Source organism: Puma concolor, chromosome E3 (assembly GCF_028749965.1).
Source record: "Puma concolor isolate L17-30 chromosome E3, mPumCon1.1.hap2, whole genome shotgun sequence".
Taxonomy (NCBI): Eukaryota; Metazoa; Chordata; class Mammalia; order Carnivora; family Felidae; genus Puma; species Puma concolor.
Genome location: NC_141682.1, coordinates 1881081 through 1898758, shown reverse-complemented (window position 1 = coordinate 1898758; position 17678 = coordinate 1881081). Strand labels below are relative to the sequence as shown.

Below are 17678 nucleotides of genomic sequence, written 5' to 3'. Positions count from 1 at the left end.
TTCCTTAGCCTATGTACGTGCTGCACGCTGCTTCCTGGACAAACTTACTTATTTCCAAATCATGTGGGTATAGTGCTTTTCAAAAATTAAAATCTGGAAATGAAGACAGAAATAGGCGCACTTAGTTACCGTGAGCTGAAACCTGCCGCACGCCTCTGTCGGCCGCTGGCCTTGGTGTCCGGGCCCACGAGGGAGAAGGGGCCCTGCACGGTCCCTCTGAGCCTGCTTCCCCCCAGTTAGCTTCCCTCCCCAGCCCACGTCTCCCTCCGGGTCGACTCCGTGGTTCTGCGTCCTCTACGATACGTGGTCATGCGTCCTGGGAGTGGGCCGACGAGCACAGGACGCGTGCAGGTTCCCATCTGTCCTGCCCCCTCGAGTTGTGGTCCGTGGAGACCCCCCTTCATCAGAACGGACGTGCGGGCCACACCCCGCCCCCAGGCCTGAGCGTGACCCCCCCCCCCCCCCCCCCCGGGCAGGGCCCTGTCTGCAGGAGTAGACGCGCGGGCCGCGGTGTGTGTCCTGACGGTCTGGCTCTCCTTGCAGGTTGAAGATTGAGGAGCTGGAAGGGGAACGCAGCCGCCTGGAGGAAGAGAAGAAGACGCTGGAGGCGCAGCTCGAGCGGCTGACCCTGCAGGTGCGTGCCGGCGGGCGGCCACTGGCAGGGGTTTATCCCGGGACGCGGCGTTCTCCCACAGGTTCTCCCTGCCCTCCGGTTTCTCCCCGCGCCCGTCTTCTGGTTCACCAGACCGCACGAAGCCGCGACCTACGCCCATACGCAGGCCCTCACACCGGGGCGTGTGCTCGGAGCACCTCGGGGAGGGTGTCCCAGCCGTGGCCCCGGCCCCGTGCTCCATCGGTCCTCCTGCTCCCTCCTGCTCCCTCCCTGCACCGGCCGTGGCCCGTGGCTGGTCTCTGGTCGGGTGTGCGCCCAGGCCCGTGCCCGCCGCCTGCAGTCAGGAGGCCACAGCTCTGTTTACGCCGGTGCACCTTTACGTTGTTTTTCATTTTTATGCTCCCGTCTGAATTGCTCCGTGGCAAGAAACCTGCAGATTCGTGATTACCCAGATTTTGGACAGGCCATTGATTCTATCTTGACACCTATTAGAGGCAAATCAAATCTCTTTTTTATTACCGATTCCTGGAGCCAGGGGAAGTGACAAGTCTGATGAAGCGAGGTGCCGGGAGCCGCGGCTGGCGGCGCTCAGCTCTGGGACCCGTGCCGCTCTAATTGGGCCGCGGTCTCCGAAGGGAGAGCCGGGCTGTTGGCAGGTCGGCCCCAGGCGGCCTGTCAGCCAGGCCCTGTCAGAACAGGGTGGGTGGGCGTCTTCCCGCGTGTTCGGTCGGGCACAGCCTGCGATCGGGGCTGACGGCTCCCTGGGTCCCCGGGGTCGGGGCGCGGTGAGGCCGGCTGAAATCCTTCACGTCCCTTTCTCCTGCCTCCGGCCTGCCAGGCCCTTCCCAGGGAGCCTGCCGTGCCGTAGGCGGGGCTGCTGAGGCAAGGTGCTGGCGAGCGCTGTGCCCGAGGGGCATTTGCCCCCAGCACCCTGGGAGACGGGGTGTCCACGGCTCGCCCGTCTCCGGTGTTGCTCCCTGACGGGAGACGCGCGGGTCCTGGGGCCGCTCCCGGCCGAGGGGCTGGGCTCCTGCCCACAGGGGGCAGGCGGCCTCCGCGTCCCTGCCTGTGGGCGTGGGTGGGGCACAGCGCAGGTTTGGGGGGGGGGGGTGCCGTGTGGAGATGGGTTTGCATCACGCCGGGGGCTCGGGTGCTTATGCGGAGGCATGGCGGTGCTCCCCGAGCTGTGCCACGGCCCCGGGGCAGGGGTGGCAGAGGCTTGTAGATAGCCACAGGCGGCCGCCGCCTCTGCACCAGGTGGGTGTCCCACGGCCCCTCACGGGCGCCCCGTTCCCTCCCACCGCTTCGAGTCGGGGGACCGACTGCTCGTCCCACAGCAGCGCCCGTGTCCTGCCTCCAGACGCCACAGCACGAGGAGGTCCGTGACGGCCTCGCCCCAGGTTCCCGGTTCCGGCACGAATCCAGCAGGGCGCCTCAAATGGAGCTCCTGTCAGAAGGCCGGCGTGATGCGGGGGCCCGCCAGGATCCCCCTTTTCCCGGCCGCTCGTCTCGGCTGTCACAACTGGCACCGGCCTCTGCCGCGCACGGTCGCTGTGCCGCATGGGCCTCTCTGTGTCCACGGTCCTCGGACGCGGGTCCTCCGAGCAGGAAGGGTCCGTAATTTGGCCGAGGGCACCCGGCGGGAGAGGGCTCGGAGCCCAGCTCCCTCGCGGCCGCGGGGCCGCGTCCCTACAGCCAGTTGCCATTCTCAGGTGCCCAGCCTCAGCTCTGAGGACCCCCCGGTCTGCTCCCCCCACTGCCACCGGCTGCTCCGACCCGGGTCTGTTGTGCAGTGGTGTGGGCGAGAGAGGTTAGCACCTCAGGGCTGAGCTGACCGTCCCAGGGGGTCTGGACGCTGGCTTTGCTGGTGGCAGTTCCCGTCCGACCCGGATGCCGTCCACTCGTCCAGCTCACGAAGAGCCCCCGTGAGCCCGGGGCCCCGTGGAGGACGTAGGCAGACGGGTCCATCCTGGAACCTGGCCCCCCGCGGGGCAGACCGGAACGCAGGCGGCGAGTCAGAGCAGCGTGGGCGGTCGTGCTGTCTGTCGCCCAGAGCGGACCTGGAGAACTCGCGTGCCTGGCTGGGGTCCAGGCGGTAGCCGAGTGGGCCCGAGGGTGACTCGGACACGTGGGTACGGGGGGCGTCGTGGGGTCCTCAGCTAGAACACCGTCCTGTGCCTTGGCCGGGTGGTCGTGGACGTGTCGGGCTTTGCCATCTGAGCCCCCGGCACATCGGGTACGTCCTTTAGGACTTCCGGATGGCGATGCCCAGGTGGGGCTCCGGGGAGGTGGCATGCCACGTCTGACGCCACGTGGCCCTCGGTAGATCCCCGCGTCCATCTCTTGCCATTTCCCATCTTCTTCACCGTGAGGGTGAAGGCCTCACCCCTTCACCTCTGTGCCGGAGCTCTGGAGGCCCTGACCCCCCCCCCGCCTTCCGCCGGGCCAAGCTCAGGAGTGCAGCCCGGCCGCGGCCGGCAGGGCGGGGGGTGGGGGGGTGACCTCGGTGGCACGGCGGTGCGGCCGGGGCGCTCCCGTGCAGACACCCTCCCCTCCGTGCCCTCGTTCCCTCTGCGGAGAGGCTTCGAGATGGGCCGCTTCACGGAGGATTGATTAAAATCAGCTGCAGTTTTCCTTAATTGGGAACATATGCTTGGAAAGGGAGCCACTAGTTAGAACTTCTTGTAATTAGTTCACAGCTGGTTGATCAGGAGACGGAGCTCCGTTCCCGCTCGGAGCTGGGCGTGCCCCTCCTGCCCTGTGCCCTCTGGGAGCCCGGACGGGGCGGCGGGCTGTCCCCACCGTCTCGGTGTCCCGATGCACCGCTGATGCAGCCCAGGGCGGTGGACCTCGGGGTGGGGGGAGGCCTGGGTCACCGACGCCCCTTCTGGCTACCGAGCGGGTCGGACACGCTTCCGGGCCGGAAGCGGGGTGGGTGTGCGCTCTCCGCGTGGCCGCGGGACCTGGGGGCTCCAGGACACACTCGTGGCGCGTCAGTGCCCGCAGAGCGAGGATGGCCGACGGCCGCAGCCCTGGTCCTCCCTGCCTGGGCCCCCGCCCCACGCGCCCCTGCGCCAGTCTCGGTCTCCCAGAACCAGAACGGTGGAGGAACGGCACCCTGGTCTCGTCCGCCCTGACTCCGATCGGCGCTCTCCGTGGAGGGTGGAGGCTGTGGGCCAGGTCTCTGGAGGGCCACTTCGGTGACCTCGGGGGGGGGGAGCGCCCAGCCGGGGCGCCTCCCGTGCCAGCTGAGCACGGCCAGCGCCTCTGCCTCTGTGGTTAATGATGCCACCGTCCCGTGTCTTCCCTCGAAGGAGACCAACGTGCTCTTGGCGTTTGTGTGTCTGAGGGGCCAGACTTGGCGACTGACGGCAACGAGCCACACCGGCTCCCCACGCACGGTCGAGAGGCGGCCGGACGCGCGGCAGCTCTGGGTCACGGGGGAGGCTGGCCCAGGCCGGATGCCCCGAGGGCACCGAGACGGCCTGGCCGCGCACTGCCCCGGCGTCTTAGGAGCGTTCTGGAATGGACAGCACGGACGAGCGAGTTGCACAGTGCAGACCCTAACCCACCACCCACGTCCCGGCACGAGCACTTGATGTGTGTTGTGCTGCCGCCCCTCTGCCATCCGTCAATCTTTTTAACTTTTTTGATGCATTTTAAAGCAAATTGCAGACATCTGCACCGTTCCCTGTAAACGCTCCAGCGTGCGTGTAATCAAGCAGAATTCATCTCTGGGGTTTGAGCCCACGTCCCGCTGCCCCTCAATGTTGTCTGATTACGCTGCACATTCAGGCAGGTGATGGTCAGGGGTGGGTGGAGGTCCCGCTCTCCCCCCCCACCCCTCGCGCCTGCTCCCCCCGCGCCAGGGCGGGGCTGACGTAGCCAGCCGGCGATGCTGCGCGGGAAAGGGACCAGACTGCGGCCCAGTGACATTTGAAATAAGTATCTTTTTTGGAAACGGAGTGGGTAGAAAATTGCTGGGTTGCCTGCGAGCGGAAAGCTCACGGTGCCTGTGGAGACGTCTCCGCTCCCGTCCCTGCGTCACCAGGCAGGCACTGTCGAACCAGACCCTCCCAGCCTTCGTCTCCTTCCTCCCTCCTGAGTACAGGGTGGGGGAGAGGGGCCCTCACCCTTCATATTGCGCTGCCCTCTCCCGATCCATGCTGTGATGGCCCCCCAGGGGCCCCCGCTGGTTCCTTCTCACCTGCGGGTTCCTCCCGCCCGGCCTGGGCCCCCAGGGCTGGACCTCTCCTATCCCACCTGTTCCCACCTGCTCTCACCTCCTCCCCCATGCTCCCACCTTCTCCCATGTGCTCCCACCTCCTCCTACCCGTTCCCACCTCCTCCCATCCGTTCCCACCTCCTCCCACCTGTTCCCACCTGCTCCCACCTGCTCTCACCTCCTCCGTCCTGTTCCCACCTGCTTCCACCTGCTCTCACCTCTTCCCACCTGCTCTCACCTCTTCCCCCCATTCCCACCTTCTCCCACCTGCTCCCACCTGCTCTCGCCTCTTCCCTCCCACCTGCCCTCACCTCCTCCCCCCTATTCCCACCTTCTCCCATGTGCTCCCACCTCCTCCTACCTGTTCCCACCTGCTCCCACCTGTTCCTACCTGCTCCCACCTGCTCTCACCTCTTCCCTCCTGTTCCCACCTGCTCCCACCTGCTCTCACCCCTTCCCACCTGTTTCTATCTGTTCCCTCCTCCTCCCCCCTGTTCCCACTTCCTCCCCCTTGTTCCCACTTCCTGCCATCTGCTCCCACCTCCTCCCACCTGTTCCCACCTGCTCCCACCAGCTGTCACTTGCCAGGGAGCCATGGGCCCAATTCAGGCCTGACCTCTGCTTCTCAGAACCCTCCCACCTCTGGCTCTTCCCCTTTGGACCCTCTGGCTGCTGACCACGCCCTTGGGCTTGTCCTGCCCCTGACTGGCCTACAGCCCCCACTTCTGAAATGCTCTCCGGGTGTTGCTTCCTGGGGGCACCAAACCCCACAGGCCATGTGTTAGGGATGTGTGGGCATAGGGGGAGCCCCAGAGATTGCTCTGGGGGTGAGGAAGGGGCTAATGTCTCTGAGGGTTGGTTTCATCCAGGTCAGCCAGGTGACGGGGGCGCAGGGCACTAGACTGGCCCTCGGCCAGAGGCGCTGGCCTCTGCTATTCCGGAACCACCCCCTCCCTGCTTCTAAAGCCCCTGAAGCTCCTCCTCGGCCGCACAGTGAGGGCCTCCGTCACTGGGGGAAGGGGGTACCCGGCGTCACAAGCTGGTGACCGGCCGCAAGGTGTGGAGAGGTCACTCAGTCACCTCCCCCAACTTTCAGGACCCCCACCTGCTGCCATGAGCCACACCCCCCATCCCCTCAGCAGAGACCCAGGCCTTCTGCTGCCCCGTCAGCCCCCGTGCCTGCCCTGAAAGCCTGGGGGACTGTGTGGGGACCACACAGGGGTCCCCACCGCCACCCACTGGCTTCTCCCTCAGGGTCCTGGCCGTGGCCTGCACCCCTGGCTCCCACGACTTGCCGTCTGGGGCACCCCACGCCTGCCCACCAGCCCCGCCCATCCTTCGGGGCTGGCTCGGTATCGCCTTCACGCCACATCTGGGACCTTTTGCGGGTCAGCCCTCTGGACCGTGAGCTCTGAAGGCAGTAACCTTGACCGGGTCACCTGCACACACCAGCCTCGGGCCTGCGTGTCAGCCCGGGCTCTCGGGGCATACAGGCGCGGGGAGTGCACAGGGGTGGGTGCAGCCGCCGGCCCCCGAGTCCCGCGGAGGCTGGGAGGGTTAAGTACATGAAGCGTTCCGGGCTTTCCTCCCGTGTAGTAACTCCTTGACTGGTGGTTGAGTTTTTTCCTAATACAGTGCCCGCCCCCCTTTAACTCAAAAGATAGCCTGTTGCGAACCATCCTGTGCCTTTTGTTTTCTGTACGCTGTATCTGGGAGCTCTCTCCTCGTTTTCTCAGCTGCAAGCTGTGTGGCGGTGGCGTGCCGGGGTTTGCTCCACTCGCTCCCTGTCAGTGGCCACGCAGGCACCGTCCTCCCTTTCCGTGGTCCTAAACGTGGCTGTGGTGCACGTCCTGTGTGTAGCATTTCCGTGTGTGCAAGTGTGTGGGGGATAAATTTCCGGGAGGGAGATGATGAGATCAAAGGGCACTGGTACTTATTTTGGTAGATTCTGCCAGATGGTTGGTCACGACGGTCCGTCCGTGACCACTCCCCACACTGTGGGACAGCGGTGACCCAGGAGAGCACCGGTTCCCCACGGCCTAGCCCAGAGTGCACCGTCACAGGGGAAGATCTTCCGGCCCGGCAGGTGGACAGGGGTGAGGTCCATGTGCTTTTGATCTTCGGTCCCTGTGTTGTATGTGAGAGTGAGAGTCTTTAACTACGTTCATGGGTGTTGTCCTCTGTGGTCCAGCTTTCTGGTGGTCCTTGTTGATTTCTTGGAGTCGTTGTCTTGTAAGGAGTTGAGGTGTTTTTAAGTTGTGAACAGGTTTTCCCAATCGATCATTTGTCTTTTGGTTTTGCTTGAGGTGTTTTTTACCAAGAAGATTTTGATATTTGAACTTTTTCGTAGGTGGGTTTACCTACTATTCTCTTCTGGCTTCAGGTGGTGAAGGAGTTCTTCGTGGTGGTTTTGTTTTTCACGTGTAAATCCGTGGCTGGTTTGGTGTTCGGGTTTGGTCTGGAGTTCTACAAGGGAGGAAGCCTGACATCAGCCTGTTCCCTGAAAGGCGGCCCCTCGCGGTCCTGGGACCACTGTCCACAAAGCCTGTCCTCGATGGTGTCAGGTGCCGTGCCCCGGATCCGCGATGGCCGCGTGTCACTGGGTGCGGGCCGCTCCCAGGGCTGATGCGTCCCCTCCCGCCTGCTCCGTGACTCGTCCAGCAGAATTTTTCCCGGTGCCTCTTGTTCATGTTTATGTGCCCTTTGGAATTAACACACCCCCCAACTAATTGAGAATTTGTTAGGTCTCACGAAAGATGACGGTGAGCCTCCCGGGACCGGACGTCGTAGGACAGTCAGTCTCGTGCACGGGAGCGTTTGCGGGGTCCTGTTTGCGCCCCACCGGCACGTTTTACGGCTGTGTCTTCATTTTGCACGTTTCTTGTGTCGTTTGCCTCTGGGGCGGGGATCTTCGGTGTCCCTGCCGCGCAGACTCCGGGCCCCGCCCGGGAGGTGCGTGACCCTGCTCGTGGCGGCCGCGTGTGCCCCTTCATACCCGGAGTGAGCGAGCGGGCGCGTGCCCCGGGCCTGTGCTCCCCGACGTACGTGTAAAACAAGGCGCTTCAGGAAAGAGCCCAAACCTCCCTCCCCAACGTGGCGCCCGGCCGCTCATGTTTATTAACGCCGAGGACTAAAAAAAGCCGGCCTGCTGATGCGCACTTGTGAGGAGACATTTCCACAGGCGCTGATTTCTTCTGATTCTTTTATGAGAAGGACGTGTCTTGAATAACAAGCCCCTTCCCGTCCCATGAGCCGGTGCCAGCCAGCGTCTCCACGGGGCCTCAGACCCCCAGACCGGCGGCCCGGCCCTGCGCCTGCATAGGGGGCCTCACGGCGCCCTGAGGGTCCCTGGAGCCCCTGCCTCAGGATAGGCCTCAGGGTGCCGGGCCCGCCCGCTGTGCCGCTGGCCGTACGTGGGCCCGGCACAGCCACCTCAGACTTCGTGCCGACCCCGCTTCACCCCTGTCTGCTCGTCACCAGGCCATTAGACACATGCGTGGGTTACCCGGCTCCCCACAGACCTAGAGACGAGCGGCGTGCTGAAAAGTCATACGTAATTATCATTTTCAAGCCAGTTGAATTTTTCTTACGAGGGACCCGCAGCGTCGCAGCGGCCACGTGAGGCGGGCGGGCGGAGGGCAGAGCGTTGGCTGCAAGCCTCGCCCTCGCCGGGTGGCGGAGGCCGCGTCTCGGGACCGGCCGGGGGCAGGGAGGGCAGGTGCGGCCTCGTGCCCCATGACCCCCGCGTGTCCCTCCCGGAACTGAGCCCCTGGGGCCCCGCCGGGATAGACCCGTTCTTCTGACGCCAGGCGCGGGGCCTTGCTGCCACAGCAGCTGTCCGTTCAGGCCCATCAAGCCAGGGCGTATCCGGGGCGGGACAGGTGGGACGGGCAGCAGTGCGACCGGCTTCAGGAGCTCTTACCCTGGGCTCTTGTTTTTGTGACTGGCTCAGGGCTAGCAGGACACCTGGCCCCTTCCTCCCTGTGAGGCCAGCACCCGCTCGGACCCCACCAGCACCCTGGATCCGTGTCCCCTGACCGGGTCACAGCTCCCACCAGATGAGGGCTCTGGAGTCGGCTGCCTCGGGGGAACTCGCTCTCTTGTCCCTGCCAGCTTCGCCCAGCCCTCGTGGCGGCTGTGTCACCTCGTGTAGACGTGCCGTGTCGGCCTGGGTGCTGGGGAGGAAGCCCAGCTTGGGGGTCGGCCCGCGGCGCCTCGGCCTCGGCGGAGTCTGGCACGCTCCCGTCCTCCCTTACTGTGGCACCGTCCCCAGGGCCCACGGAGCCGGGCCGCCTCCAGAAGACCCATTCATGGCCCCTGTGCTGCGAGGGCCACAGCTGAGGGCGTGGCACACGCCACACGGGTGCCGTAGGCCCGCGCCCTCTGGCCGGAGTCAGATGCTCCCGACCCCAGACGAGGGGCTGGCAGAGGGGCTTCTCACGTGCACCTGCGTCCCCTGCTCTGGCCCGCGCGGCGGGAGGCAGGGGTGCCGCAGAGAGGGCATTCGGGGCGTCTCATGCTGCCAGAGGCCCTTTCTCCCTGGCGCCTGCATCCACGTATGTCCTGTGGGCAGTCTGCACTGGCGCTTAGGGAAGAGTGTAGACTCCTCGTCTGTGCGCGGCCCTCCCCTTCCCCTGCTGCATCCGGCCCGGCCTGCCCCCTCCCCTCCAGCTTCCTTTAGGAATGTTTGTGGTGACGGGGGGGGGGGGGGGGGGGGGGGAGGGGGGCAGGGGCTGCCCGGTAGGAGCCCCAGCGAGGGCGCTGGGGGTTGTGGTCATCGGCCCGGTGCCCAGGAGCTTAGGTAACCAGAGCTTCAGGCCAGGTCTGTTCCAAGCCCCGCGCTGGTCTCCCTCCTTTGTCTCCTCCTTGCCATCCTCCGACTGGCCTCCCTCTGACTCGGGGGCCCCACTGGGACATGGCATGATGTTTGCCATTCAAGCTCCGTTCCAGGGCTTAGGGTCCAAGATTCCTTCTGAACGAGTCCCTGGGGTGGCTTGGCCAGAGGGGAGGATGGACCCCAGCAGAGCAGCGGTCGTTTGGCGCCCCCGGTGCTGGGTGTGGGGTGTCTGTCCCCCTTGCTGGGGTCTGCTGTGTGGATGCTGCTCTAACGTGGGGGACAGCGGAGGCTGAGGCAGCCAGGGCCCCACTTCCATGAGCGTGTGTTTGGTGGGGAGACACAAACCGTGGGCCCGGTGTACCCGTGAGTCATCACCCGTGGGGACACCTAGGAAGGAGAGCAGGCCATTGGGACGGACTCGGGAAGGAGCCGCTCGAGGACCTGGTGGGACCACGTGCTCTTGGTTTCCTTCTGTGGCACAGAGGACAAGGAATGTCACTGCCAGGATTTCCAGGGCTTTCCAGGGGAAGTCACCCTCTCAGGGTGCTTAGGCTCTCCACGGAAAGTTCTGGAAGAGTCCAGATTACTTGGGGAATTTGAGTTTCTTCAGTCTGTGAGTATTAACTTGACTATATTCCACAGTCGTGTTTGTTTTAGATAAGATCTCAGTATTGTGGCCACCGATAACATGATACCTACAGGAAGTAGATCAGGAGTATTCTGGCATCAGGCACTGTTGAAGCTGAACTGCTCAGCAGCCCAGCAAGGAAGGAAATTATGACCGGTTTACTTGATCCTTCTTGTAGAAAGGTGGTTTTGTGGAGGCGGTTTACGGACAGAACGCGGAATTCTAGAACTGCCTCCCGCGGGGATTTCTTGATGTCCCACCACAGATGCTGAAAGTGACTTTACAAAGCCGCCTTCTTTAACCACATGACCCTGCGGTCCCGCTCCTGGGACTCGAACAGACACGCGCACCCCCACGTTCACGGCAGCATCACGGTGTCCATCTTGGACTGGGGTGACACGACCCGGTCCATCCACACAATGGAATATCACTCGGCCTTAAAAAGGAAGGAAATTCTGGCACCTGCTCCAACATGGGCGGACCCTGCAGACACCATGGTGAGTGACACGATCCAGACACAGGAGGACACGCACTGGGACCCACTCACACGAGGTCCCAGGATTGTCAGACTCAACGGACACGGGAGGACACGCACTGGGACCCACTCACACGAGGTCACGGAGTCATCAGATTCACGGACACAGAGTAGAAAGTGGGCCCAGGTCTGGGAGAGTAGTTGGGGGTCTGTGTGTAATGGGGCAGACTCTCAGTGTGGGGAGATGGAACGTTCTAGAGACGAGCGGTGGGGAAGGCTGCACAGCAGCGTGAATGTGCTCGGTGCCACTGAGCTGTTCACTTAGAAATGGTTGAGATGGTTAATTTTCCGTTATGTGTATTTTACCACAATTTTGAAAAAATCGAGTGGCTTTGTTCAGCACTTTCTGATCTGTGTGCCTCCAGTCCCTTGGGCAGGTGGGACGAAGTGCCCGGCGTCCCGGTGAGCACCCAGGGCAGTGAGCACCGACCTCAGTGCTGTCTGCACCGGCTCTCACCGCTTAGGCCACTGGATTTAGGCTGCGCCTGTTGTTTGCCGTCTGACAGGGACGTCATGACAGCCGCGGCCACCCGATTTCCACAGCTTCTGCACGTCCACGCAGCCAAGCAGGGGCCTGGCTCACTCGCTTGGTGACATTGCCGTGGGATGGCAGGTGGAGGGGGGATCATCACCTGTGGCCTCCTGACTAGCAGGACGAGCACAAGCAGAAGACACCCTGTCCCTTCCCTTCTTCCCACGGAGCACGGCCCTGGGTGCCCACGCAGGTGACACTCTTCGGTGTCCCTGACCTGCTGTGACAGAGGTGCAGGGAGGGGCCCGGCCCGGGGACAGGAGCCTCAGGGGGCTTGTTGGCCGGGCAGCGGAGTCAGGCCGGGGAGCCAGGCCAGGCCTCCGTGGTCGGGGCCGCGGGGGCTCTGCGTGTGACCTGCGGGGCCCCACCCGGTGTCCTGGGATGGCGGCATCTTTCCCTCAGGCCCTGTGGCCTGGCCGCGGGTTGCATGCGGGCAGAGGAGGGACGGGCACCCCGCTGGGCCCCAGGACTCGGCCCGTCTTGCCACTCTGTCTCCGGGAAGAGGGAGGCGCTGGTGAGGCGGTCCCCACCGCCCTCGTGAGCAACCCCGCTGTCTGCCCGCCCCCGGGAGGTTGCGGCGTCGTGTTGGCAGCCTGCCCCGGTGCCCAAGGCCGGCAGGGCTCCAGACCACCACCGCGGGGTGAACTCTGGGCCAGGGACGGGCCCGGAGGTTGAGCACAGTGGCCTCCCTCTGGGTGTTGCGCCCAAGGAGGACCGGTGTCAGGCCTGGCTGGGCGAGGGCCCCCTCCGGGCCCCCTGTCACCATTGGTCTTCCTCCAGACGGCCACGGGACGTGGCGTATCTTTCTCCCCTTTGTTACGTGGCCGTCAGTGGACAGACCCATCGTGCTGCGGTCTCCGGCACTGGGTCGGAAGCGGGCACGGTGGTCGCCCGCAGGGTGGAGTGAGGAGAGCCGTACCCACGTGTGGCGGCCCAGGCGGGGCTGCTCCCCCAGCCTGCGTCCTCCCTCTGCTGCGCTGGGTCCCTTGACCAGCTTTGACCAGAGGGTCTGGGCCCCTCGGAGGCTGCAGTGGGCGCTGGACACCGTGCGCACAACCCCCTCTTGTAAGTTGGGTGGCAGGCTGTACGCCCTGTATGTTTTCCAAGGGTGCCTCGGCCACAGGGAATGCCGGGTGCCCAGCTTTTGAGTAAAGCTTCTGTCCTGGGGGGGCAAGGGGAGCCAGAGGAGGGCGGGGCAGACCCTCGTGGTCCCTAGCCTCTTCCTTAGCCTTCCTGTTGGCCCAAGGACAGGCAGAAGCTTGTGGAGCACCTGTTCTCCCTCAGTAACATGTCTGCGACTTGAGGAAGGACCCCGGGGACCTGCCTCTGGGAACCTCCAGCCCCCGGCCTCTCCCCTCTTTACCCCTCCCGGTGACCAGTCCTGAATAGCCGCGTGTGCCTCCAGTCCTCTCCGGGCCTCGGTTTCTCAGTCTCTGAGCCAGGAGACGAGCCAGCTGCCCATGATGCCGCAGATCCGGGGGGTGGAGGAGTCCGGCTCATCCTGCCCTGTGTGATCCCCTCCGCCATTCCCTACCCCGTGCACCTGCTGCGAGCACAGTCTGGGGGGCCTCGCGCGGGGGGACCGGGTCTGCTGTGTGCCCGAGGCTTCAGGGCCCTTTGAGCACTGAGCGAGGACCCAGCTTGCCACGATCCCCACCCGTGAGACAGTAGGGACATGAGGCCAGCCGCTGAGGGACCTGCACAAGGCCATGGGGCTCCCGAGCAGAGGGGGCACCAGCCTTGGGCCTGTGCAGAAGACGCGGGGCCGGGCTTGGGGAGCAAGGTCACCGAGGCAGGGCCTGGGGAGGGCTGCGCTCCCCATCTAGTAAGCCCGGCCCGGCCCCCGAGCCTCCTGCTCTTCTCCCCGAGCTGCGCTCCCTTGGGCTGGGAGAGGTATTGATTTAGCTTCGAGGCCGGGTGACTTATGAATATGCATCAAGACCGGCACTTACTTAACTGAGCCGTTTAATTCTCCCTGCGTCTCTGCCTCTTCCAGCAGGGCCCTCGGTATGCGCGTCGGGCCCGGGTGGCAGGCGCCCGCCCGCCCTCCCTCCCGGGCCCTGGGCAGCACGTGCCGCCGCAGGCCAGGCCGACGGGGGCTCCTGGGGCTTGCCCTCTGTGCAGGCCTGCGAGCACCAGGCCCCGAAGGTCCTTGGGGGTGGCGGCCCGCCCTTGCTCTGCTGCAGGTGGGGAAGGGCCAGCAGCCGGCGTGGGTCAGGGCGGCCAGGCCGCAGATGCTCCCCGCGGGACTCGGGACGCTGGCACAGCGGCCTGGTCGCGGAGGAAAGCGGCCATTCTTGGGAGCTGTCAGGGAGTTAGGGCGAAAGAAGGGATTCGTGCGGTGAGGCCGAGGCAGGAGCCTCCGGGCTCTGGGGGGCGAGCAGAGTTCGCCCTCCGGCCCAGTCCCGCCCGGCACTCTGTGGGTCTCCGCAGAAGCTCGTGGCAGACGCCCCCCTCCCCCAGAACCCCGGCCACCCCACGCCCAGCCCCGGTCTTCGGCCTCCCCGGGGTCATTCTGGGGCAGACACGGCAGCTCCCCGCAGGTCACAGGGGCCTGTACACGCGGTGATCCCGCCGTCTGGCCGGAGGAAGCCCAGAACGTTTCCTTTTGAGATTCTCGTCGCTACGCGGTTCCTCAGCTGGGAATCAGACCCGTCTCCGGAGGAGACGACAGCCGTCTTCCCTCTTCGTGTCTCGGAGCCGCCATCTAGCAGCACGTTTCCACAGGGGTGTCCGGAGCCCCGCCTGTGTGCCTCGTGGACGTGCCAGCCCCCGAAGGCGTGCTGCGCCCCCCGGTGGCCACACAGCTTCTGCCCCGCACGCACCCCAGGGGCCTGCCCTTCCGTTCCTCCGGCCGGCAGGCTGGGGGTGAGGTGCAGGTCACAGGCGATGTGCTGCGTGAGAGCCGGGCGGGGCTCGGCCTGCTGGAAGCGTCTGGGGAACCCGTGATCTCGGCGGCTGGACGTCCCGTGGCGAGCCGGCCGTGGGCGCCAGCGTCTCCCTCCACTCCCGGGCCTCCGTGGTGTCGGCCACGCCGTGCCGCCCCCGCGGCCGCAGAGGGACGGCCTCCTCCCACCGCGCGGGGTCGGTGTCGCCGCGGGCTGAGCCTGTGGACGCACAGCCCGGCCGCGGGGTCCCGACAGGTCGGCCGCCGCCTGCCGGCCACCGGCCCAGGGACAGCCCTGTTGGGCGTGCGGCAGGGAGAAGAATGGGATCCGAGTCCAGTCTGGCCGGGCCTAACTGGGAGCCAGTCGTCCCGGCCCCTGGAAGGCGTTATGTGGCCGCCCGGTTGGCGTGCTCCCCGATCCCCGGCCGTGACAGACTCCGGGCGGCCCCGAAGGCACCAGCCAGCTCACCTCCTCTCACCGTCCCCGGGCGGGAGCCCTCGTCCTTCTGAGCCCTGTGTGGGAGTTGCAGGTGGCGGGTGCCTACGGCAAACCCAGGCCCTCAGGGTGTTGACAGCTCATCCCGGCCCCCAGCTTCCTCCCTGCCGACCGGGCCTCACTGTGACCGCTGCAGCAACTGGCCAGCAGCCCGCGCCTTGCAGCAGCTTGTGTCTGTCCCGACACGGGCCTCTGCCCCCACCTTGCAGTCTCAGGTCTGGTCTGCACGTACCCCACGCCCCATGCACCCCCGTGTCAAAGACTTGGAGGAAACCGGCCGGAGCAGAGTGGCCCGTCTCCCGCCCTGCGGACGGGGCCTGGCGGTGTATGGTCCAGGGGCGGTGGGGGTCCCTCGGAGCCTTGAGGGTCCAGGGTCAGGGAGGTAGGTGTACAGGGGAAGGTGGCCTGAGAACGTGGGGCCTGAGAGCCTGGGCGGATGAGGTCGGGGGGCGTCACTCGAGGGGGACTGTGGCGGGGACTCCTGACCAGCCGTGGGCCCATGGAGGTGCGGGGGTGCCTGGGAGTCTCAGAGAGGTTCGGCCTGGCAGCCAGACAGGCCCCTGGTGGCGTGGAGGTCAGGCTCGGGCCTCCACCGCACCCAGCGTGCATTCCCCCCACCGAGCTCGGTGCTCCCCTCCCTTGTGGGTGCCGGCTCTCCGCCCTACCTCTTCCCTTCCTTTTTTTTAAAAACTTTTTTTTTTTTATTTTTTTTTTTTTATTTTTTTTTTCAACGTTTATTTATTTTTTTGGGACAGAGAGAGACAGAGCATGAACGGGGGAGGGGCAGAGAGAGAGGGAGACACAGAATCAGAAACAGTCTCCAGGATCCGAGCCATCAGCCCAGAGCCCGACGCGGGGCTCGAACTCATGGACCGCGAGATCGTGACCTGGCTGAAGTCGGACGCTTAACCGACTGCGCCACCCAGGCGCCCCTAATTTTTTTTTTTTTTTTTAATATTTATTTTTGAGAGGGAGACGGAGCGCAAGCAGGGCATGGGCAGAGAGAGAGGGAGACACAGAATCGGAAGCAGGCTTCAGACTCTGAGCTGTCAGCACAGAGCCCGACGCGGGGCTTGAACCCATGAACCGTGAGATCAGGACCTGAGCTGAAATCAGACACTCAACCAACTGAGCCTCCCAGGTGCCTCTTTAAAAAAAAGCTTTATGGAGATTTATATGCCGCATACCTCACGTGTTTGAAACGGAGAGCAATTCGGTGGTTCTTACACTCGCAGATAGCATGTGCCTTTCATCGTATCAGACGCACATCTCCACCCCTGCCTGCCACCCCTCTGCCTCCTGCCCCTCACAGCCCCCGTCTCTATTTTCCATCCGTGTGGGCACTCCTGTTCTGGGCCTTTTGTGTGGATGGAGCCACATGACCTGTGGTCCTTTGTGATGCGCTTCTGTCACTGAGCGTCCCGTGTCCAAGGATCTCACGTGTGGTAGCAGGCGTCAGTGCCCCGCCCTTTTTTACGGCTGAGCGAAATACCACCGTGCACCCAGCGCGGCTCACCGTTCACCAGTTGATGGATGTTGGGTTTTCCCCGCCTTCCGTTATGAATCATGCTGCCATGAACGTCGGGGCGCAGGTTTCTTGGTGCGCATCGGTTTTATTTCTCCTGAGCCAACACCGGCGTGTAGACTTGTGGGTTTGTGCGGTCGCTGTCTGTCTCACCACTCGAGGAGCTGTTACCCACAGCGGTTGTGCTGTTTCACATCTGTGCTCACAGTCGTGGGGGCCCCCAATTCCTCCTCGTCCTCGGCAACGCTTGTTGTCTCGATTAACGATGCCATGGGTACTGAGCGTCTTCTCGTGTACTTACTAGTTTTTGTGTCTCTTCCGTGGAAAAGTATGTAGTGAGACCCCTGCCCACTTTTAAATCAGTCACCTGTGTCTTGTTGTTGCTACTGAGCTGCGAGGTTTTGTTATTATTCTGGGTACGAGTTGCTTACTGGATGTGCAGCTTACAAATACTTTCTCCCATTCTGTATGTTGTCTTCCCCTTTCCTCAATGGTGTTCTTTGAAGCACAGAGTTTTTCATTTTTATGACGTCCGATTTGTACTTTTTTTTCTTTTGTTCTTTGATTTTAGCATCCTATCCAAGAATCCGTGGCCAAATCCAATGTCACGAAGGCTTACACTCACATTTTCTTCTGAGTCTTGTGGTCTGAGCTCTTTCACTTACATCTTTGGTTTTGACTTAGTTTTTATACGGTGTGAGGTAGGGGTCTAGCCTCACACCTTTTGCACATGGATGTGCAGTGGTCCCGGCAGCGTGTGTTAAAGGACTCCTTTCCCCACAGAGTGGAGTTGGTGCCCTTGTAGGAAGTCAGTTCTCTCGGGACACGAGGGTCTCCTCCGGGCTTCCTTTCTGTTCCAGTGAGCTCGCCGTGACGCTGGCACCACTCTGCCTTGGAGTAGAAGTGGGCATCCTCCTGCTCTGTCCTCCCGTTCAGGATGACTGGGTTATTCGGGATTATTCGGGATTATTCTGAACCTCTTGCAGCTCCCTGTGAATTGTAGAAGCAGCTGAGATTGGGGAGACGAGGTCCACGTGTGCACCTGCTGGGTCTGGCCATCGTCACAGGCCGTGTCCTCCAGTCCACGGGCGCCTATTTGCGTCCTTAATCCCTGCCGGCGATGTTTGCTCCCTACTGCTCTCGGTGCTCTGGGGACAGGAAGGGGGCGAGGCTGCTGCCTCTCCCTGGCCCCCCAGGCGCCCTGGATGCCAGCCTCTGGACTGGCCTTGGTGCTGCCTGCCTCACATCCCCCAGCGCCTCCCCGTGGGCGGGCCTTTATCCTCCTCCCGGCCTCCTGCTCAGACTCTTTCCACCCAAGGTCAACGAGCCAGAGCCCACGGGCCAGGTCCGGCCAGCTGCTTGTTTTGGCAAATAGAGCTTTCTTGAGACGTGGTGGGGCC

At 63.9% G+C, this 17678-nt stretch overlaps 1 protein-coding gene across 8 annotated transcripts in view; it reads left to right on the top strand.

Moving 5' to 3' along the window:
- Positions 1–17678, top strand: part of MAD1L1 (mitotic arrest deficient 1 like 1) — a 321159-nt gene that overhangs the window by 227567 nt on the left and 75914 nt on the right. For all 8 annotated transcript variants that reach the window (XM_086692890.1, XM_086692891.1, XM_086692889.1 and 5 more), the window contains one exon: positions 544–634. In XM_086692890.1, coding sequence (XP_086549016.1) covers positions 544–634 — 91 coding nt within the window. The remainder of the gene's footprint in view (positions 1–543; positions 635–17678) is intronic.